This window comes from Biomphalaria glabrata, chromosome 3 (assembly GCF_947242115.1).
Source record: "Biomphalaria glabrata chromosome 3, xgBioGlab47.1, whole genome shotgun sequence".
In the NCBI taxonomy this organism is placed as follows: Eukaryota; Metazoa; Mollusca; class Gastropoda; family Planorbidae; genus Biomphalaria; species Biomphalaria glabrata.
In genome coordinates, this window is record NC_074713.1 from 31,090,443 (window position 1) to 31,114,826 (window position 24,384).

Sequence of the window (24,384 nt, forward strand, 5' to 3'; positions counted from 1 at the left end):
AAATTATATCTACCAAAACAGATTGTCTGAAAATGGATAAAGTTTTTATCGATCTGTTTATAAAAAGCCAAAAAAAAAAAACATTTCCAAATCAACACGGGTAAATTGCGCGCGTTCGAGGCGTAAAATCTTTCTTTGTCTCCATCATTTTATTTTGTAGGCATTGCAGGATGCGCGAGAACAAGCGCAAAGAACCTGTTTTCTAAACGGCTTTGTAAAAAAAAACTCGAAGTCGTCGTTCCTTTAGTATAGTTCCATGTCTAGACTAAATAGACTCTAGATAAAGATCCAGAACTAAATCTATAGCCTAATCTAGACTAGATCTAGAAATTTATAAATAGAATCTAGACTAAATCTAGAAGTCTATATATAGAATCTAGATCTGCTAGATCTAGGTCAATATTATAATCAGGATTAGTAGGTCTACTACTGGGTTATAGTGCCCTTATGCTGCTCGCATCAGATTCACTTCTTGATGTGATACTACTGCTTACATAATAAATAAATCTGCACCCCTAAGCTGTTAGAAGATAAACTATTTTCTTGATGGATTATAAATGTAAATTTTGTTCAAATTATTTAATACAATGAAATCTAAATCTAGACTTATGTCTGGCCTCTATTTATTGTAATTTAGACTGTTGTCAAGTGTATAGCCTAATGAGGATGTGAAAACTGCGCGGTATAAAAGTATTATGTTATTTTTTAAAACTTACAATTGAAATGAAGTTCGTATTAAAATTTCTTTTTAAAAACAACATTTGAATCAGCATTCTATTCCTTGAATTAGTTAATAAATGGAAAATCTATTTTATAATGATCCATTGATACTTTTTCGATTGTGACCTTAGATGCAATTTTTTTGTACCAATGCGCAAATCTATGAATGAAGCTTGATTTATTAATAAAGAAGCTTGTGAAATTTTTAATAAGACTTACTTCCCCTGAAGTTTTTCATTTAAAAGTGGTGTAACTTTTTGAAAAATCTGCTTGCATATGTAATTTTAAATATTAGATGGTTCACTTTCGGAAAAGAAAAAAAGTAGCCGTTGCATGAGAACTTTGAATGATCTAAAATATCATGATGTCCGATTTTCATTTTCTCTCTAGTTTCTGAAATCTAAACGGGACGGACGGTCAGACACAAAACTAATAGCGTATTTTCCCCTTTCGGGGGCTGCTAAAAAAACGTCGCTTCCATTACAGCAATGAGAAAAGAACATCCAAACTAAATTCTTTTTTTATTTTTCAGCTTAATAATAATTTGCGAGGATACAGCTTTTGAGTGTAGGTTTATGAGGCTAGGGGCTAGGGTAAGACCACAGAAAGACTGGATCGGACGTGGGAGGTATATCTTTTATTACCATATTGGGTTCACACCATAAATCTGTACAAGTGCCAAGGATTTTATATTGTAGATTATCATTTAGGCATATGGCTTAGAGACGGAGCATTTTAATATACTTCTATTTCCTATTGACACTAAAGTTACATCATGCTATTTAAAAATTGTTGATAACGAAAATGTATTTTAAACAAAACAAAACTACTGGATTTTTTATAATAGCTTTTGTTACAAATAATTATCTGTTTAGAAAAAGATTCCACAAGACCAATTAGAGCATTGGCATCATATACAGAGAAGAATAGCAAGACATGTAGTTGCAGGACAAAGATTCTGTAGAAATATCCCAGGTATAACTTTTTCTTATATTGTTTCCCTTTTTTTCAAGTTAGAAATGTTTTCCTAATTGATGTATTAAGTTCGAATTTAGGTCAGAAAAATGAAGACGTCTTCTAGGAATGCGCATATTTAAAAAAAAACAAATATGTGTTATCGAGTAACTTAATCATCTTTTATTTAGACTAGCTTTACCTACCAGCTGCTCTCGTCCATTTGTTCCTGATTGATAACAATCTTGTTTGAAAATTTTGAGATGTCTCAAAATTTATATCCATAAGATTCAATTATGAGCCCAGCTCTCTTATGTCCGATGGAAAGATGTTACTACAAAGGTTTTGACCTGATTAAATTGTATGACACCTTCCTGAGAATTATTGTATCCCTAATAATTGTCTTTCACTGTGTTGAAATAGTTGATAGGGTATATGTCACGTGTGTTTGTTTGTTTTGGCTGGTATCCACTTTTTTTTCCAATGTTAAATGACTGGTATGTAGCCTGACAAAGGGTACCTTTATCAGAAATTATTTTTTCCAAAATTGAGGATACATTTTTAACATTTAAACAAGTCTCCATAACGATTCTTTGATTTAAAAACTTTTACAAACATCAAGACTTGTGAGTCGATTGAAGAATTCGAATTTTAAAAAGTCCTTAATATTTTTTGTTGATTTGTAATAGTTAGTTGATATTTAAATGTGAACGCTATAAGAGGAATGAATTTCTATTGATATAGTGAACAAAAGAATGAGACAGTTCTTGGCATTTCCATGACATTTTAAAATGATTTACCAGTAGTTGATAAAGCTCAGCTAACTTTTTCAAATGATCTTGTATAGGAAGATAATGTTTGATAAGACATCCTAAAATACGTTTCAGCCCATGAATCAGTTGCAACGAAACTTCACGGCCCGCTCTTTCTTTCCTTCTCTCTCTCTTTTTCGCTCTCAGGAATCTTTATTTTCTTGTATGTTTTTTATCTGCGCATTTTAATTTCTCCCACATAGACTTTTGACTGGATTTGGAAAGATCCGCTTCAAACACGCTCTCATATTTTGGGCTCGTTAATATTAGCAGCACTGTTACTTATCCGCTTCCTCCTCCCCCTCTCGCCAACAACAAAAAATTTATTTTGGTAATTTTTTCTGTCTAAATAAAAAGAAAATATCAGGTGACGGAGCCTCGCTCGGATGAATAATTTGTTAAGGAAGGATATATACCCGAAGTCATTTTGGGATAATTTTTGTAATTACGAAAATGAACGATCGGGTAAAGAGTATCAATCCGAAGAGTTTCTTTTTCGTTCTGTCAGTTCTCAATGTAATTGTACATGGCGATTAGAATAGAAAGTCCCCCCAACAGTAGGCCTATAGAAAACCACAGCTCACGTCTTAACGTTTTACATTGCTTCTTTCGCGTAATACTATTGGGCTATTATAGGCTTGGAAGAAAGTCTTTACAGTGTAACTTCTAAAATGGTTACTTTCTGACATTTAATATTGTAATTAATATATTCATTATGGCTCTGAGACATGGACACTTTACAGAAAACAACTAAGACTTCTTGAGTGCTTTCACCAAAGATGCTTGCGCTCCATCATGGACATACGGTGGCAGGACCGCACTACAAACAGCGATGTCCTTGCCAACGCAGTTATGGACAGTATAGAGGGACTTCTTATGGTCCGACAGTTGCACTGGGTAGGGCACGTATCCCGTATGGGAGACGAACGTATGCCAATGGCAGTCTTTTTTTGGTGAGCTAAAAGGTGGTCGACGTAACAGAGGTGCCCCACGGAAACGCTTTAAAGACCAGCTTAGGCGTCAACTTTCCTTGACTGACATAGAAGAGAGCACCTGGTTCTATGCGGCCTCCGAACAAAACAGCCGGAGGTCACTCACGAAGGCCGCGGGATACACATTTGAGACCAAAAGAAAATCTGCTGCCGAGGACAAACGCAGACGGCGAAAAGAAAATCTAAATCGACCACCTGCGGACAATGGTTATGCTTGCCCTGGTTGTGGTAAAATATGTAGGTCACAACTGGGGCGGGAAATACTGCATTCCTCACTAATCTTCGGACTCGAAGACAAGCCTTATTGTTATGGCTTTAGTAAGAATCATCAAGTGATGCAAAATCACTACGTTATAGTGTAAAACGTGCACCTAGTAACAAAGTAAAATCGCGCATTTTTTCCTAAGAGTTAAAAACATCGCGTTAGTATTCTAAAGAAGCTTTATTGTGATTCATCTCTGTTACTTTGACAACCTTTCAGCTTACTAAAAATAAAACATTGCCAAAAATATGTTCGTACCCCATACGAATAAGTGCCCTGCAATGCGTGACTGTCGGATTATAAGAAGTTCATACCATTTTGCAAGAATATCGATGGTTGTATTGCGGTCTTTGGTGAAGTCGTTCAAGAAGTCTTAGCTGCTTTCTATAAAGTACTCATATCTCAGATCCACATAGAGGGGTTGAGAGAATCACTGGTTGACACTGATTTTTGTAGACAGGCGGAGCGATTTATTTCGCCACACTCTCGCTTGGAGGCGTCCAAAAGCACGACTTACCCTGATCACATATCAACCTCCCTTTAAAGTAGTTTAAAGCAATGCGTCATTTGATACTATGGTTCACAGATATGTGAAGTAGTCTACCACGTTAAGGAATGCCTATTTGCGCTGATCTTTGGGGCTGAGTAGATTTTATTGGGTGACTTCTGGAACATGACTTCTGTTTTACAGAGGTTAATAGGTTAACCAAAAAAAAGGAGCAGCGTGATGAAAATTCGTTGACCGCGAGCTGGATATCATCAGGGCCAGCCTTAGGCCTATGCTGCCGCAGTGGACCCCTAAGATTCAAAAGCCCCGCGCTAATTCTAGGTGTAAATTATTAAATTAAACCATTATAATTTATAATATGGTTCCCGTGGTCTCCTTGTTTTCAAGGAGCTTCTGGAAATCTCCTGAAATTCATAAAAATGTCCTTAAAAAGACAAAATTGTCATTTTGGGGTGTCAATCAATATGGTAAACGCCAGTCCTACGCGTGATATAAAAAACGGCATCGTCAGCGTTCATTTAACAAAAATGTAATGCAAATACGAATTTATTTTCTAATTCAAATTTTTTATTTTTACTTATTATCCTTATCCATACCCTAACTGGTCCGCGCGCAATCCATTTCACATAGGGCCCCTCAAATGTTAGGGCCGGCCCTGGTTGTGCAAGTAAGGCATAGATAAGCTGTGTTATGACCATTTCCTATGCTTTGGTATGGGACAGTAGACTTCGAAGCTTAAACACATTGCAATAATTCACCAGCAAAATAATAACAAAGTAAAAGCTACCTACGGGTGCTCTCAGTTAAAGTGTAAACAATTTATAAAGCCTTTAAAACACAATAACTAATCATACACAAAGATATTTAATTTCATTATTTTCTTCTATAGTTTCATAATGGATCAATGTACAATAAGATGGTGCGCAAATGTTTAATTACGCCAATTGAATCATTAAAACTTGTTCTTGTTTGCGAAGAAATGTCTTCGTGTACTGCTGTGAGCCTAGTGACGTAAGCGGTGTCATTTTTTTTCCCATTGACGTCATATAGAAAATTTCATTCATAAAACATTCTAGCCAAAATTAATTTTTCGATAATGAGCCATTTTGAAACCGATATAACGGTTGACTTCGAGTTTTCCCGATGTGGCCAATGAGTTGATTTTTTTTCTCACTATTATGCACATACCGTGAAATTTTAAAGAAAATCGTTAGAGCCGTTTTCGAAATAAAATGTATATATATATATATATAAATATATATACATACATACAAGAATGGCTCGCTTAAGAGTATAGGATATACATACATACAAGAATTGCTCGCTTAAGAGTATAGGATATCTACAGATCTATATATATATTATACATAGACTGGGTATGGAGATCTTTTAACACTACAAAAAATGTGAAATTTTTTAAAAAAGTTTAAACAAGGCGTTGTTTTGTAAAGTAGTTATAAGAAGTAAAATCTTTTTTTTTTCAACCCTAACCTATGTGACATATAGGCCTAGATCTAGATCTAGTAATTGAACAAAAGAAAAAAAAGACCACTCTCGTCTCATAATTATTATTTTTCAATTTTTAGGTACATACTCTAAAAAGATGTAGGTAATCAATCTATTTAAATGTAAATAAGATGACTAAAATCAAAGACGTTAATTATTTCGATCTAGGATTTTCGGAACTAATTGGAAATGGCTTTATTTCATGCATTTGCGTGAATATATATATATATATAGTCCCGTGGTTAATACATAACAATATATATATATATATATAGGTCTGTGAATTGATCAATCGCGGATAACAATTTCTTTCCGATTTCCAGTTATAATGTTTCTGTGGAAATATCTTTTTGATTTTATTAATTGTAATTGTTTATTTGACCCCTTTTGAATGTATCGAAATGATCTAGTTTTATCTTTTCAATGCTATTAGGATAAAGTTGTTGTTTTTTTTACTGTGCTACCAAGTGCCATTCCTTGCTCTATTATTTCTCTCTCTCTCTCTCTCTCTCTCTCTCTTTCGAAAACAAAGAAAAATTCTCTAGATCTATCTTATTCATGCTATTAGGATTGTTTTTTTTTATTTAGACCGCGTCTAAAGGAAGTGGAAATGACGTAAGGCATATTAAAAATAAGTAGATTTAAGAAAAAAGAAAAAGAAATTTTTAAAAATATGAAGTTTGCTTGTTTTTTAAATGCTTTCTGTATAGACTGCGACCTTTTGGGGATAATACGAAAATAAAATACAAAGGTTTGATAGAGCTTTCGGTTTTTCGCAAACGGCGGTCGTCAAGCTGTGAAGCCGTCAAAAAAACGTTCTTAGTGAGCACCTAAGAGGTAAAAGGAACATCAGTACGAAATTTGATGCGGACACATACGACAGTTTAAGAGATCTCATGATCAATGAATGTGTCAGTCAGTCAAGTGGTAACTTAGAAATATATTAGAGATTATGTGAGCGTTCGATCGTTTACATCTTTTACACTTAAAGTCGAATATTAATCTAAAGCATTGTCATAAATACCTTATATCCGTATATAGTGCTTCTAGTAGACGTCAATTCCTTGTACACACTAAACTTGATAAGTAAGAAACTTAAGGCATTTATTTCTTATGGAGATTGACGTTGTGTGAATATATTCGGATAAAGGGACTAACAACAACGTTCCAATTCCCATTGATACGAATACGAATTGGTATGGTGGAATTGTCGCATGATTTCGAGTTGGCCCCTCTACGAAGTCCTTCACAAATCAGAGTTATTATCTTGAACAGAGTAGAAATGTGTTGATTGGAATCAAAATGCAAAAGAATCGAAAAAAAAAAAGAAAAAAAAGTAAGCTAAAAAGTAACTGTTGCTACAAAATGTAGTCAAATTATTCATGTTTTCTCCCTAGCAATAGAGAGTCACCAACTGACAAAAATAACCAGCTATTTATAAAATGGCAGTCACAAAGGTGATTTCGAAGGTCGACTACAGCATAAACATCAAAAGCCGAGATAAAGTATTTCACATCAATATGCTGAAGCAGTACATGCCCAGACCATTTACACTTTCAACAAACGCTAATCAAGACAGTCATAGAGTCATGATGATAGAAACAATAGAGGAAACAGATGAATTACCATGTCCAGTTATTGAAAGCTGTGAAACTGTGAAAGCTATAGACACATCACACCTCCAGTATACAGTTAAGCAAGATATTGATAAACTGCTAGCTCAATGGGCGCCAATATTCACAGTCCAACCGGGTAGAACGACTGCCATAAAACCCACTATCCAACTGACTGACACGAAGCCCACAAGAGCCAAACCATATTCAGTTTCATTACACCATGACGAGACGCTGAAAAGGGAAATTGAAACGCTTTTAAAAATGGGAATAATAGATACATCCACATCTCCATACTCAGCTCCAGCAGTCCTAGTGAAACAAAAGGAAACAACCGGAAAGATGCGTCTATGTGTAGACTACCGGAAACTTAACGCCATTACAGTGAAAGATACATACCCAATGCCTAACATAGAGAACATTATACCTAAACTTAGAGGTGCAAAATACTTCACTACTCTTGACTTAGCCAGAGGTTATTGGCAAATTCCACTAGAGGAAGATGCTAAGCCACTTACAGCATTCACCACTCCATTTGGTTGTTACCAATGGAATTACATGAGCTTCGGGCTTAGTAACGCACCTGCGACCTTCAACAGAATGATGACAAAACTATTTGGGAAAAGACCAGATGTTATTTTCTATCTTGATAACATATGTGTCTTCCACAACACATTAGAAGAACTCGTTGCTGGCCTGCAACAAGTATTCCAGATACTACAAAACAACGGGCTTACAATAAAACCTGGTAAGGTTAAAATCGCCAGAACAGACACAGGCACACAGGCACAGAATACAGCAAAATACTATCAGACCACTACAAGACAACATAGGCAAGATACTCAACTTATTAATACCTACAATAAAGGGACAAGTCCGAAGCATGTTAGGTTTATGTAATTACTATGGCGGTTCCTGGCAAATTTCACAAGTATTAAACAACCTCTAATTGAACTGACAAAAAAGGCATGCCAAACAAGATCACATGGAGCTCCAGACTACAGGAATGCCTATAAATAATTAAAAGTGCATTCTCAGACAACATAGTACTCCAGCTTCCAGACATCGGAAACCCTTTCTATTTGGCAACAGATGCATCCTCCACAGCAGTGGGAGGCACTTTAATGCAGATGTGTGACGCAACGCTACGACCAGTCTACTACATTAGCAGAAAGCTGAACGTAGCAGAACAAAAATGCTCCACAATAGATCGTGAAGCTCTAGCTATCGTGCTCTGTATAACGAAAGTATCCCGTTACTTGCTTGGGAAATCATTCATCTTACTAACAGATCACGCCCCACTAGCTTATATCAATACAAATAAGCTAGCCAACCAGAGGATTACTAGATGGGCTTTAAAACTTCAAGACTTCAGCTTTACAGTTCAAGCTATTCCGGGACAAATCAACGTGATAGCTGACGTGTTGACAAGATGTGTCTAGGGACCGCTGGACTTAGGTTCATTCATAAATCAGCTAATGAGAAAATTAACAAATACCTTGTAGGATAACTTTAAATTGTGTCTTGTCAAGATTGATTTAACATTACGCTTCTGAATTTTTTATTTCCATTCAGAGATGTGAAATTTGTACTACAATATAGTTTGTTGCATTGATTGTAGTCGTAGATGTCGACGTAGGAACTGGTATTTAAGAAACACAAAGTAAACAATTCCTTAATTTGGAAGATGTAATTGATGTAACAAAAAGTATTAACTAATTGGGTAATTTCACCTTCCAATGTTTTCATTCAAAAGATTATCGTGACATAGAAAAATTAAATGCGTGGATTTTTTGTTATATAAGTTGTATAATATAACAGGACATATGCAGAGTTATTTTTCTGCGATAGTTCATTTGGAAATGTTTCTTTCAATAACATATTATGGAAGATTTATTAGTCGTCATAGGCATTACCAGTTCTCTCATAATAGAAGATGCCATTGTATTACATGTCAATTTTTTTCTTTGTCGATGTAGAGCATAATTAATGTACACCCAAATTTTTGAGTTCATGAAATTTTGATACTATCAAAATTTTTCTCTGCCCTGGGAGGACTGTTGTGACACGGTTGCTATGTGTGGTCAACCGTGACACATGGTCAAGTGTTGTATACCTGGGAGTTAGGGGACTTGCGGGAAGTCGCGAGTGTGTTGTAAACAAGGGCAAGGAAAATACATCTAGTAGAGGTCGTTTTGTATATAATAATGTTAGCCTTGTACATATGTTACTATTAAATGCTTTACAATTAAAGGCACTTTACAATTAAAGGAACTTGTTTCTTCACAAATACTGTAATAACTTTAGGGAGGCAACTCAACGAGATATAGGTGTTTATTTACATGGAGACATGACAAACATATAGGACATCTGCCTTGAGCACAGCATCTTCATATCGGTTCCTAGACTTAGGCGGAAATCGTTCTCTTCTCTCTAATGTCAACATCCTTCCTAGTCTAGTCACTAATAGTGCGCACCTTCTGCACTATCTTGGATGGCGGTGTGCATGGCAGGGTTATAACAATGCTATCGGAACGAGGAAAATAATTACGGAGAGAAAGAGTTAAGGTATAGATTTATTGTTACACTGCCAGTATATGGGTTAAGATATAGATTTATTATTGGTATGACTAACATGGAGCACATTTTGTTTTAAATTCAAAAGTAATACTTCCATGAATTAATTTAAAAATAAAAGAAAATGAATGCACCCCTTTGCTTGTCACTAGGTTACTTTAAGTTGGATATTCAAGACAGAATTTCACTGGGAAAACATGTCGGATTTGGGTTGATGGTTCTCATTGCTTGCACAGAGTTTTATGATTCTGAATACAGACGCTTTAAGTACATTTGGAACTGGACAATGCCAATGCAGAATCCTTTACATTCTTACAAAGTGCATTTGTTAGACCTTGGTGACAGAATCCATGACATTGAAATGGATAGAACGGAGGCTTCAATGTTATGTGCCATAAGTATGACAAGTATAGGTAAGTTATGACAAGAATAGTTGAGTTATGACAAGTATAGGTAAGTTATGAAAAGTATAGTTAAGTATGACAAGTATAGTTAAGTTATGACAAGTATAGGTGAGTTATGACAAGTATAGGTTAGTTATGACAAGTATAGTTAAGTTATGACAAGTATAGGTAAGCTAACACAAGTATAGTTAAGATATGACAAGTATAGTTGAGTTATGACAAGTATAGTTGAGTTATGACAAGTATAGTTAAGTTATGACAAGTATAGTTGAGTTATGACAAGTATAGTTGAGTTATGACAAGTTTAGTTAAGTTATGACAATTATAGGTAAGCTAACACAAGTATAGTTGAGTTATGACAAGTATAGGTAAGCTAACACAAGTATAGGTAAGCTAACAACAAGTATAGTTAAGTTCTTTGAATTCTGTTCAGTAAATGTTGTTCATCATATCTCAGTTTTATGATTTTTTAAAGAGATAATTTCTAGTATGATTTTAAAAATACTTTTCTAGATAGGTAATTACGTTTTCAAAGATTAATTCCAATTTAGTATCCCGAGATGTATGAAATACTATCTTCTTGATAAAGCTTGTTTATTTCACTATGCTGTTTCTTACTGTACTCTACAGACTGTCCAGGGTTAGTTCAGCCAGACATTGTTTGTATTGTCCGAGATGTTCTATTAGATGCACTTAAAGCTCATATTGCAAGTAAGTCAAACATCATCAATTTAGACATTCACCAACATTATGATGACATTATTTATGAATAAACACATTGAAATTGAAATGACTTTCTTGAGAATGTTTCTCTATTATTCCGCCAAATAATGAGTCTCGTGATGTTTACACATGACTTCTTGTCTCATGATGTTCACACCTGACTTCTTGTCTCATGAGTTCACACCTGACTTCTTGTCTTGTGATGTTCACACATGACTTCTTGTCTTGTGATGTTCACACCTGACTTCTTGTCTCATGATGTTCACACCTGACTTCTTGTCTCATGATGTTCACACCTGACTTCTTGTCTTGTGATGTTCACACATGACTTCTTGTCTTGTGATGTTCACACCTGACTTCTTGTCTCATGATGTTCACACCTGACTTCTTGTCTCATGATGTTCACACCTGACTTCTTGTCTTGTGATGTTCACACATGACTTCTTGTCTTGTGATGTTCACACCTGACTTCTTGTCTCATGATGTTCACACCTGACTTCTTGTCTCATGATGTTCACACCTGACTTCTTGTCTTGTGATGTTCACATGTGACTTTTTGTCTCATTAAGAGGACACATTGAATGTTTTTTTTCTCCATTTCTTTGATGTGTCTTACTTTAATCTAGTTAATGACAATTACATGACCTATTTAGTGCCGATTAACCAGCAACAAAAACTAACATGTTGCTGATGAATAACTTTACATAATAATTTTTTTTTCATTCCATTTTTTCTTTTTTTTCTTTATTTAGCCAAAACTGTGTCGACCAAACGACTACAGGATTTACTGAGTATTATGCCTCAAGTTCGTCTGATGACTGTGTGGTACAACAACTTAATGAAGAAAATGTCAGTTCCTTCGGATCTTATTAACAATAAAAACAAGTTGCAACCTTAAGATGCTATTGACAAAAAAGTGATAAGTGATTGCCAATAGTGTGATGCCATCAATATATTGAACACAAGATTCTTCCTGTTGTACTCATTGATCCAATGGAAGAGTTTCAACCCAAGTCTTCAGTTCTGTGCATCCAAATATGGAACAAAAAAAACAACATGCTAGAGCCTTAAAAAGTTAGATGTCAACAAAACACATTTTCCATTTTTAAAGAAATGTGTACTATATATGTGTGTGTATGTGTTTCAAAAAGCTCCAGTCTGATATGAAAATAATTTATCGCACACTTTAACTATATTTAGAGGATTTTTTAAATGAAGACCATAGGCAAAATAAAAGTATTTTCAGTTTTGACTTCTGCTATTCAACATTGAAAGTAGTTATGCAAAAATAAGTGTGTGACAAGGTTTAGTTGAGTAAGGTTTAAAGTGGTTAGTTCTTCCCTTCCATCTAATTAGAATTATTTTTTATTTCTTATTGTGGATTCTATCTGAAACTATGATTATAGAAATAAATGTTCAAATATAAGCTGTGTTATTATATGGTGGTTATGATTACATACAAATTGTAATGCATCCCATGACCATCCATCAGTGTCCACTGTCATGCAGTTTATACTTCAACCTACATTTACATGAATAGGCAAAATAAAGAGCAAAGAAATTCGTTGTTCAAAATATTGTTCTTTAGGCAACTGGAAACAAAATATGGTCTGACAAGTTGCCCAAAATTTATTGCGCCATGGGCGTAGCCGGGGGTGGAATTTTGTGACTTGTTTTGCTTTAATTTTTTAGATTGTAAAGGAGATTTTAATGTTAAAGCATCACTTGCCCCAGCATTGCCAAAGGTGTTTGAGTTAAAAAAAACAACATCTTCAATTTTAAAAATATCTAAAGCAAACTATGGTCACCCAATTCCATAAGCGTAGACAAGGAGGATTTTGAGTTAATCCCCCCCTTTCCAAAGGGTTTTGAAGTTGAAACCACTTTCCAATCAAAAGTAAAGCTACTAAATTCCATTAGCGTAGCCAATAAGGGTTTTGTGGTTACCCCCTACTGCCAGTTGCTGGAACCCATTGATAAAGTAAATCTACGAGAATTCAAGCCACAGACTTACAAACTAAAGCAAACTATAGTCGTTTGAGGTTCAATCCTACCGCAAACAGTATTGAACCTCAAATAAAACATTTTACACATTGATTTGTTTTTTATTAGAAGAGTAGCAGGATATTGCGCTGTAGAAACCTCAGAATGTGCATTTTTTTAAAGTTTAATTACAGAAAATAATGCTTAGCGGCTCACAGAGCTCCCCCAGACCCCTAGCTGACAAGAGGTGGTGTCCGCTAGTTCCGTAAGGAACTTATTCTGGAGTACAAAGGATGTCCGAAAAAAACTTACATGTCTATCCCCAAATGAAGAAAGTCAAGACAGTTGGTGCAGAGCTACAAAACAAGATTTCAAAGGGTTTCACACAAGGTGGCCTCCAACAGGAGGGTCTTTGGCTCGACTTAGTGGAGCCTTTAGGAGACCGCATTATTACTAAGCAAGCTGTGCTTTACCCGATCTTGCTCGGACGGCTCCTATCTAGTTTTCTAGAGGGGAATACTTGATCAATTAGACAAAACATAACTTAGAGATCTATTAGATAGCATTAGTTAATTCTATCTAAATGTCAATGGAACCGCACTGTTAGCTTCTTTTATTAAGAATATGAGGATACTTTATTCTGGTGTATACACCATCTGCAATCCAGGGCCGTTCCTTTATGCTTGCTCTCCATCAGGATCTTAAATCTTGAATAACTTCAATACTATACTTTAAGTACAAATTTCACCTGGTTTTGAATTAAGCCTATTGGCTCAGTAACTAAGCGCTTTGCTATTTAGTCGCCTTGCTTCTTTGTTGTTGTTTTTTTTAAAAGAGACTCTTGTAAATTGTGTTTATTTTAGTCTTCTAAGTATCTCAGTTTATCTTCTATATCATCTTCTATATCTTCTGTCATCTCTTCTAGTATTGGTTGGTGTAGACATATATTTCGAAATATTCTAAAAATTTTGAAATCTAAATACAAAACATCCTTTCCATTGGATTTCTTTGTTTTTATTCATGATCAGCTAGTATTTAGCTTTGAAATCATTATGATCAGCTAGTGTTTAGTTTTGGCATCATTACTGCTAATAGTGCCGATTCTTGTTGTTAATTACTTCAAAAGAACACATTTTTCATAAATTTTCTTGCACAAAAAATTTCGCTTCCATCTTATAATTCTACCTTCTTCCTAAATCTATTTACCTATTTGTTGACTAGGTTTCAAAGTGAGATGAGAAGTAAGGAAGAATTAAAATAAGCACGACATCGTCTCATTGGATTCCTAGAGAAGAAATGTGATCCCAAAAAAAGCAGCTTTACAATTCACTGGATTGGATGTTTACATCTTCCAATAAATTTCCTGATCTATCTTGCTATTGAAAACAACAATCCTAACAAATACAATGCTATAATCTTATCACTTAACATGATCATGTTTTAATCTCAGAGAAAATCTGATTTATATATATATATATATATATATATATATATATATATATATAGATAGCTCCTCCTTCGTGGTCGAAGATGAGCACATTTCTCATTTCCTATGGACTCGAAGATGGCTGTAAAGTCCAATCCTGGCTTTAAAAAGCCAGCCACTTATGTGGCATGGGTGGGTTAGGTCAGTTGCAGATAGTCCTGCTTCTTCTCTCAGCTTTATATATATATATAAATTGTGCAGTGATTATTTGATTATTCTGAATTATCTACAAGCTTGTGCCATTGCAATGAAATGACATGGGGGAACTTTTGGGCATTCTGATAGGTAGCCACTATTCAGACCATCTTCTCTCATATCTATGTGATGCTTACACAGAAAACAAATTGTACTGACAGATCAACACAAATGTTTGTAAAAAAAAATAATACTTTTTTTCTTTGTTTATTTAGTATTTTATTATTATTATTTAGAGAACTAAATTCTAGAAATTAGATTTATAGATAGGCCTACCTAGAGTGCACTCAACCTACTCAAATATTTATATTTAAGATATCATGACTACAAAAACATTTCCAGTCGCATATCATAATCATAATAGCTAAACAATGGTTGCATCTTCTTCAAAATGTTTTTTCAGATAGAGTTTTTTCTATGTGAGTATATTTTTCTTTTGTCTTTAGTTCTTATACTAATTTATATTTTTATAGTAATCTGTTTTATGTTGAAATGTATTTTGATTTTGAATAACAAAACAAATTATTGTGCTTTTTAAAAGTTCTTTTCAAAAGTAGTTTTACAGTGTTTGAACTACTTTTTGCTTGTTAATTATTTTTGTGTGTGTGATTCTGTAAGTGCCATAGAGTTTTTGTTGACTTGACTCTTGCTTGTGATAGTTATGTAAAAAGAAACTTTTTTTAAAATGCATTATTGTTGGTCTACATGGTAACAACAAATAGATCTATCAGATAATTCTTAAGGATCCATATTGATCACTTTGAAGCATCAGATGCAATTGCTAACAAAATCTATTTCAAAATGTAGATAGATACTTTATTCTTTATATATCGTAATTCATTTTTACCCAACTTTGACTTTCATATCCACTTATTAAACTATAGAAAAGATAGATAATAATATCTATAGAATTATTTCAATACTAGAAATCAAATAAGTAAGTAGTATAAATTCTATAAGATAAACAAAATGCAGTATATTTTTTTTTCCATACAAATAGTTTCCTTGGGAAATTGTAGTGAACAAAATACTTAGTTCTATATTGTACTTTTCACGGTATAGATTCTTACAAAGTTTGACTATCAACAATATTTTTCTACTGCTGAATTCTACATGATATCAATGGTGCCAAATTTGTTTTGTTATTTGTTAAAGTTCAGTCTATGTTATAAACAAATTACTGTATATTTTATTGTGTTTTTTTTTCTCTTTTTCTTTTACTTGTTCAAAACCAGTGCCATTATTTTTTTTTGTTATTGCTTTATTTTTTTATTGTAATCTTTCGCCAATAAAAAATAATTACATTTTTTACTTAGCAGATTTCTATTCATTTTATATTGGTGGCCTTAAACAAATGAATAATAAAATGCATGTCATTTTAGTAAGAAATGTATAAAATTGTTATATAAAACAGAAAAATATGTCAACTAAATGGATGTTTTCAAATGGTACTTGGCTGCTATGTTCTATACAATACTGTGCCATTAGTTTGTCAGAATCAGTGAACATTGGAGTGGGAGCATATTTTAAGGCAATTAAGTTTTTTTTCAACCATTTTTAGTTGACATTAAAGTTCTTCAAACAGAAAATAGAGAGAAAATAGATAACATGGATTCTAAAAAGTCAAGTTGAATATTTATACACAGATGCCCTGCTTTTTTTTTTTTTTTTACTTTTCTCTGCTAGTGGTGCATTCAGACTCCACCATATTTTGAAATCACACTTCCGGTAAAACAAATTGGTGGAGTATGGTTGGGAGTGGCTCATCAACTTTTCTTCTCCTGGACCTCAACTGAATCTTTTCTTAATGCTTGTGTTTCACAGTTCATTACTTCTTCGGGTCATTCTGTCTTTTGTGCTTTTCATTTTGTGTTCTTTGCTTTGTGTAACTCTGCAAGAAAATCATTAGAGTTCAATTATCTTTGGTATCTAAATAATAGGTCTAAATGTTTAGCACAAGTCTCGCACTTCTTGATAATATTAGACATTCAATTAGTCAAGTGTTATGCGAAATTGTTCTTTGAAGGCATTTAGATGTGCCTCAAGCCTAAGGTCTATATGACAAAGAAACTCTGCTTGTTCATAAGGTCTCGATACTTGTGTATTCTACTTTATCTGTGAAATTTGTATTTTCTTTTCAATTGAAGAACTGGCCTATCACAGAACTTTAAAAATAATTTAAAGTGATAGCAACTGCATTTTTTCGAAGTAAACAAAGTGCTGGTTAGATTCACTTATCTCAGTGCACATGTTGGGTCAATAGGAAAGATGCCACATTCTGCATCCTAAGCGACTAAAGCAAAGAAAATTGTACAAACCTAAATTGTATTGTCTGATCTGTGTGTCGTGACTATTAGAGAGAGAAGGAGACGCTAAATGTGTTTGATGGCCACTCTATGTCCCTCAAACACACAACCAGGCCAAGCCACTCTTTCTAGGCCACTCCATGCTGTTCCTCATGGAGGATGCACCTGTGGTGGTGACTTTCTCTTACAAACACATAAGAAATCGATGGATAGCAGTGTGTTGCATATCTGGTGAATGCCACTACCTTTTTATAGTTGGCTGGATGTGTGTCGCACCAAAGTTTTCAATGTTTGATTTGAGTGAATTGGAAACTAATCATCAGGTGTTTTTGACCCAATGCTGAATAGAAGAATAGTAACAAGTAAACTAAAAAAACACTTTTTAAAAAATACCTTTATGGGTGGGGATGGCTGTTTTGTAAGAGCGATTATTATCTAATGTATGATAGATTTAAACAAAATTGACAATTTTTAACCCGCATCAATTTTTCCTATCTATGAAAAAAATCCTAATAAAGTGCAAAAAAATGTTCCTAAACGTCTATATATTTATGAAAGTATTTAATGAGGCCTACAAGCAGTGTGCAAGCCTACATCTCTTGCCAAATTTTAATTAATTTATAATGTGCAACTTGAATAGACATTACAAAAAGGGTGAAATTAATCCTAATTGAATGCTTACTGAGAATTTAATTTTTCTTAATTTCATATGACATGTAATTTTCATTCTAGGGTATTTTCTTCTAAATAAGTGTTAAATAATGTTGACAGTACACAGTAAGGCCATTCCATTATCAAATACAACATTAAGAAGATTTCCATTTGTTCAATGTTGCCACTTAAAATGAACTGTCTTAAATGCTCGAATGTAGCACTTCATTTATTTCAATTATTAGGCAGTAAACACATAGTTTCAATGGAAATAGTCAAACCTCCATTTTGCTCTTCACTACTGTAAAGTTGGAGTAATAAAATATGTGCATATTCAGTTTTTGATGTATTCTTCATTTGGTCTAGCTGCTATAGCACTCATCATATTAGATGACAACAACAAAATCTATTAATAAGTCGCCATTGAAATATAGATATAACTGTCAGTTTCACTAATTAGTGTATTTTGTGAAAATATTGCCTTTACTTTTTCTTTTTTATTTAACCTTCAACTTTATTTTGACTATCTTTTTTGATATATTGAGACTAAAGTTAGAATACTTTTAGTTAAGATCATTCAAGAAAGTTTTAATTTTTGTTTTAGAAAAGCTGTTATATATAAAAATGTATGCTATAGGCAAGAGGAATTTAACAATAAAATATTTTTTAGAAATTAAAAAATATATTATTTAGCAGTCCCCATGAAATGCAACATCATTAATCTGTAGCTATTCACTATAACCCATACATAAGGAGGTGAGGTGGTGAAGGTTTAACTCTCATCCCCCAGAGTTATTGGATACTTGAAATTGAAGACCAATCAAATTGATATTCTAAAATGGAAACACACACAACATATATTTCATTATTTCCAAGAAAAGAAAAATTACTCCTTTTTACAGTTATTGTACTTTTACATATTCAGTATGCATAATGCAAACTGCCTTAAATTTTTTGTAATGTGACAATGGGGCAGTAGAATAAATTGTAAAAAATTTGTGCTATACAAGTTACTTGATATTCAGATTGATAACAGAAAAAAATCACATTGATTTTTGGGGTCATTAATTAAAAGTCTGTTTATGATTACACATGTATGTGAGTTGTGTAAATTTTTGGGAAAATAAATTTTGATAGTATTTCTACTATCTTGTTAATTTGTAATTACCAAAGTTTATGGTAAATTTCTTTTTTTAATTTTAGTAAGGAATTCTGTTGTGTTTCAAAATCGAAAATCAAGTTTTCAGACGTCTTATTATTTTTATTTAAAGTTTCTCTTTTGTTAAAAATGATTTCAAATTCATTTTAAAAATGAATGTAGCTAATTATAAAATTTAGATTTTTGTAATTTTAATAATAAAAAATAAATAATAAATTTTTTTACTTGTTTTTAGTTCATTAAAAAAAATTTGCTTCACAAGTAGTTTTGGCAGTGAAGTTTTCAAAGCAATATTGGATGCTTTTCATTTTTACATGTGTAATTACAATGAACAGCAGCTAATGGCAGCATAATAGACTTTTATATAGATATTATAATGTCTTGTAGATCTTTTTTCATCAAGCAAAATCTTGCATTAGCTGTATATGTGATTTGATTTTAAAGCAACTTTACATACTTTGTGAGCATTATAAATATTTTAATTTTTTTTTATTTTTTTTTTATTAATTTGTTGATAAAGAAAAATGATTTAAGAAATATTTTAGTAAAGTAATAATTACAAAAAAATAAGGTAATAGTTATTACTACAGATATATGATATTTGATCAAAGTAAAATTTTTCTAGCATATTTGTTTTTGAAAGATATCAACCATCAACCTATCTTCAATAAAATGACACTGTATAGCCAAAATCTTCCAACTTAAAATATACCCCAGATACCACTAAATAGACATCATTTTTAAGTATTTGCTTTATAACTATATTATTTTTTCATCTTGTTAATTATTCCTAATTACTAATTTTGTTTATATAAAAGTATTTTGAAAAGTTATAGATTTTACAAGAATACCTTTTTTTTTAAGACTAGTTGTAGCTCTAAACTTTTCAAATACTAAAGAAAGTGTTTGTTATCTTTCCACATTTAAACTATTTGATGTAAATTTTTAAATTATATGTCAATTCATATTTTTTATGAATACCAACATTTTTTATTAAAAATTTTATTGTATTCTTAATATTCCACCCAACATGTTTCTTGTTGTTTCTTTCTTAGCATTATTTCATATTCTTAAACACCATTTTTAAACATTATCTTTCTTGCTTGTATAATACTTTAAAAAGAAACCAGATTTTTTAACAATTACAATAATTATTAATAGTTCTTCAAATTTGTATAAAGTCACTATTTTACAATATGAATATTTATCTTTAAATCATGCCACTACATATAGTACACCTAGACTTAAACAAAGTGCACTATACTAAATTTTGTGTTTTCATTAATCGATATGTATAGAAATATTGAGCTATCTTATAACATTTTTATGTACCAGTTATTAAATTATATATTTATTGTTTTTAACTGGTTTCCATTGTTTAAAAATGAATTACTGTGTAATATTGTATTACTTGCTAATGTACTTAGATGGCTGTGCTTATTGAGATGTACATTCCATTTGAAGCTTTTGTCCTCTTCATTTCTTGGTAGCCTAAGTGGTACATTTACAGGCTGAAAACAAATAAATTGATCTATTCAAATGTCCATTTATCCTGTTTTTATTTAAACAGACAATAACATTATAATAATAACCAGTAGCATTACCCACTGGCTTCGCCCATTTAATAGTTCCAGGGCTTTCTTAGTTTAATTACTTTAATTACAATAATGAAAAAGTAACTCTACATTCCTTTGGTCAGCGAATTCTAGTAACACTTCACTCACCCCCCCCCCCCCCCACCCAGCAACTCTCCTCCTTAATAAATATGGGGTCTAGTTTATGTACACTTACTGTTCTCCTGGACACGTTCAAAGAGGCTCTTACAGATCTATTGACCCAATGGTTGAAGATTGGCTCAACTTCAGAGATATCACTATTGAATGCTCAGAAGAAGTCATCGGAAGGAGGTGAGGTTTGTCAAGATTGAGTTCTGGTCAGTCCTGATTTTGTCTTAACTTAACTTTGGAGGAGAACATGGTGTCAGGTTTTCTGGTTTAATATTTTTGATTTTCATAAATATAAATATATATATATATATATATATATTTGTAGTGGGTGTTTTAAATCTTACTATATATATTAAATTACTAGGATTAGGTTTGATAACTCTCTGTCCCACATTATGACCCAGAAATTTAGCTGGTTTTAGTGTAACTCTCTTTAAGCATCAAAAACATTTCTTACACTTTTCAAGGGCGAATCTCAGCCTTCACTGAAAATGCAAATGTCGAGGTAGAACAATACATTTTCTAATCTCCTTAGCATACTCTTAACAACCCTGTTAAAATGATTTGGAGCACCGCTCAAACCAAAAGGTAAGTCATATAATGGATGGCTGCCTGGTGCGGTTTGCGCACTGGACTGTCGGTTGGATTTATTGATGGTCACGGGTTCAAACCCTGCCCGCTCCCATCCCCCGTCGTCCTTCGGGAGGTTTGGACTAGGAAGTAAATTATCTTCAACTCTGAAGGAACATCCGAAACATGTAAAACATTTTATAAACAATGTTCCTTAAAGTACTCTAAACGCTGGAAAAGGTTTGCTAGTTTAACTGATTGGAATTGGCCAGCAACCCTTTGTTAGATCTTGCAACGAAAAGTACTTTTATACAGCCAGTTAAATAAATCCTCATGTTCAGAAATTACCTCAGAATGTATTTCAGTAATATTATTTAATTTTTTAAAATCGATACAAGAGGAGAGCGTTTCATCTTTATTCTTAATTATAAATACTGGCGCTGTATAACTCGAGTACGTCAGCCCTATAATTCCTAATTCTTAAGTGTCAATATCTTGCTTGACTTTCTCTTTCATATGAAAGGGCACCGTATCAAGTTTCAGAGCTATATATATATAGGGTGGCCTATATATATATATTAAGGCATGTCTTCGAGTCCGAAGATTAATGAGGAATGCAGTATTTCCCGTGGCTACGCAGCCCCAGCTGTGACCTTCATATTTTGCCACTGCGAGGGCAAGCATAACCATTGTCTGCCGGAGGTCGATTAAGATTTTCTTTTTGCCATCTGCGTCTGTCCTCGGCAGCGTAATTTCTTTTGGTCTCAAATGTGTATCCGCGGCTTTTGCGAGTGACCACCAGCTGTCTCGTTCCGAGGCCGCATGCAGCCAGGTGCTCTCTTCTATGTCAGCTAAGGCAAGTTGGCTCCCAAGCTGGTCTTTAAAGCGTTTCCATGGGGCACCTCTGTTACGTCGACCATCTTTAAGCTCACCAAAAAAGACTGCCTTTGGCATACGTTCGTTTCCCATACAGGATACGTGCCCTGCCCAGCGTAACTGTCGGACCATAAAAAGTTCCTCTATACTGTCCAAACCGGTGTTCGCAAGAATGTCGCTGTTTTTAGTGCTGTCATGCTACCGTATTTTCATGATGGAGCTAAAGCATCTTTGGTGAAAGCGCTCAAGTAGTCTTTGTTACTTTCTGTATAGTAGTCACGTTTCAGATCCATATAGAAGGGTTGAGAGAATCACCGCTTGGTAGACATTGATTTTTGTAGGCAGGCGGAGCGATTTATTCCACCAAACTCTCGCCTGAAGGCGTCCAAAATACTGGCCCTGGCCAAACGGTTATCAATTTCCCTTGAAAGCGAGGCGTCAATGATACTATACTTCCTAGATACGTGAAGTGGTCTACCACGTTATGGGGCTGTCCGTTTACTGTGATCTTTGGGGCTGAGTAGGTTTTATCGGGATACGTGGAACATAACATTTGTTTTCCCTAGGTGGCGAAAGTGGCGGCAGCGCATGCAAATTCGTTGACCGCGTTCTGGAAATCATGTTCATTGTGAGCTTGCAGGTCGAAATCATTGGAATAGAGAAGCTCCGTTATGACCACCTCTTTTGTTTTTGTATGGGATAGTAGACGTCGAAGATTGAACACATTGCCGTCCGAACGAAACCTGATGTAGATGCCTTCGTGAAATCGCTGCCTCATTTGAACCAGCATAACGTTAAAGAAGATAGCCGAGCAGAATAGGAGCAAGTACACAGCCCTGCTTCACGCCATTTTCTATTGGGAAGTGGTTACCATTGTGTCTAATCTGGGATTTTTGTCCCACATAAAACTGATTAAGAATGGATAGGAACGTCTTTGTCTGTAGCGTGTGACAAGAAGCTTTTTATAGAGTTCTGGCTGCGTTGTCATTAGGGTTCGCAAGAACAGGGCGATAGTAGTTGTGCTTTTTCTTTAACAGTTCTTAAATCTCTACATTGTTCTCACCAAACCAATCTCTATTGGGTTTACTGCAGTATCCCACGACTTTGGCTATCACGTCTTGAAGTATCGTTTTTAGCTGGTTCCAGTTACTCACTGGATCATTGTCCTGGGGCTTCCGGAGATCAGCCTCTGTATCGCTCTCGTACGTCAATCAGCCTATCAACATTTAGCTTTTTTGCCCTAGATAAGCCATCCTTTTTTACCATCTTGATGGTGATGTTCAGCTTAGTCCGGACAAAACGATGGTCCCTTAAACAGTAGGCGACCGGCATTACTTTAGTGTGCACCACATCCTTGTCTCACTATTATATAATCAAACAGGTGCATCCATGTGGTCTTAAAACGGCTTTTTTTGCTTCTGACCAGACTTCCAACAGAAGTCTGCCGTTATCGTTGCAGCTGCCAATACCATGTCTACCTAGGACAATTGGCCAAGCGCTGTAGTCGTTCCCCACTCGAGCATGGATTCACCCATGTCAGTAGTGTCCGCCTTGCTCAAGACTCTCTTCAGGTCAGCGTAGAATCTTTCCTTGGTTTCAGACTACGCCTGCAACGTGGGAGCGAAAGCACTGATAATAGTGACGTATCTAGAGCTTCTAACGGTAGTCTGAGCGACATCAGTCGGTCTGAGTGACCGACAGGGATATCTAGTAATTTCTATGTAATAGATAAAAGCCACTCCCGATTGCCTGTGCTCCTCATGCCCTCTTCCAGACCAGTATAGGGTGTAACCTGTCCCCCTTTCAGTAAGCGACCCTTGGCTCGCCAAGCGTACCTCACTAAGGGCAGCTATGTCTACATCTAGCCGAGTCAACTCTAATGCCACCAGTGCAGACTTTTGTTGAGGGCATTCACTTTTGCTGCTGTTCTGCAGTGTGCGGACATACCAGCAGGCGACTTTGAGAGATATTCTTTTATCGACTAGTCATTTGTGGGCTCATTCCCACAAGGGGTTGGGGAATTTTGTAACTGAATTTTTGCTTTGATTTTGTTTATTTTAAAAGAGATTTTAATATTAAACCATCATTTGCCCCAGCGAAGCCAATGGGGATTTTGAGTTTAAAATACCATTCCAGTGGGTTTTGCGGTTAACCCCCCCCCCCATCTTCTAAAACAAAATAAAATTAATGCAAACGACAATCCTCAAATTCCAAGAGCATAGATAAAAGGGATTTTAATTTTAAATCCCCATCCAAAATTTATTTTACGATAAACCCCCCCTCTTCATACATCGGTCAGCAGATTCTATGAGGGTTTTGAACTAAAAGTCATCTCTTCAATATAGAAGAAGCAAATACAC

The 24,384-nt window shown here is 34.4% G+C and overlaps 1 protein-coding gene across 10 annotated transcripts in view; it reads left to right on the plus strand.

Moving 5' to 3' along the window:
* LOC106057102 (uncharacterized) overlaps window positions 1–20,393 on the plus strand; it is a 133,559-nt gene extending 113,166 nt beyond the window's left edge. For all 10 annotated transcript variants that reach the window (XM_056024510.1, XM_056024513.1, XM_056024508.1 and 7 more), the window contains 4 exons: window positions 1,596–1,695; window positions 10,097–10,357; window positions 10,979–11,059; window positions 11,824–20,393. In XM_056024510.1, coding sequence (XP_055880485.1) covers window positions 1,596–1,695; window positions 10,097–10,357; window positions 10,979–11,059; window positions 11,824–11,969 — 588 coding nt within the window. In that variant the 3' untranslated portion in view covers window positions 11,970–20,393. The remainder of the gene's footprint in view (window positions 1–1,595; window positions 1,696–10,096; window positions 10,358–10,978; window positions 11,060–11,823) is intronic.
* Window positions 20,394–24,384: the final 3,991 nt, after the last annotated feature.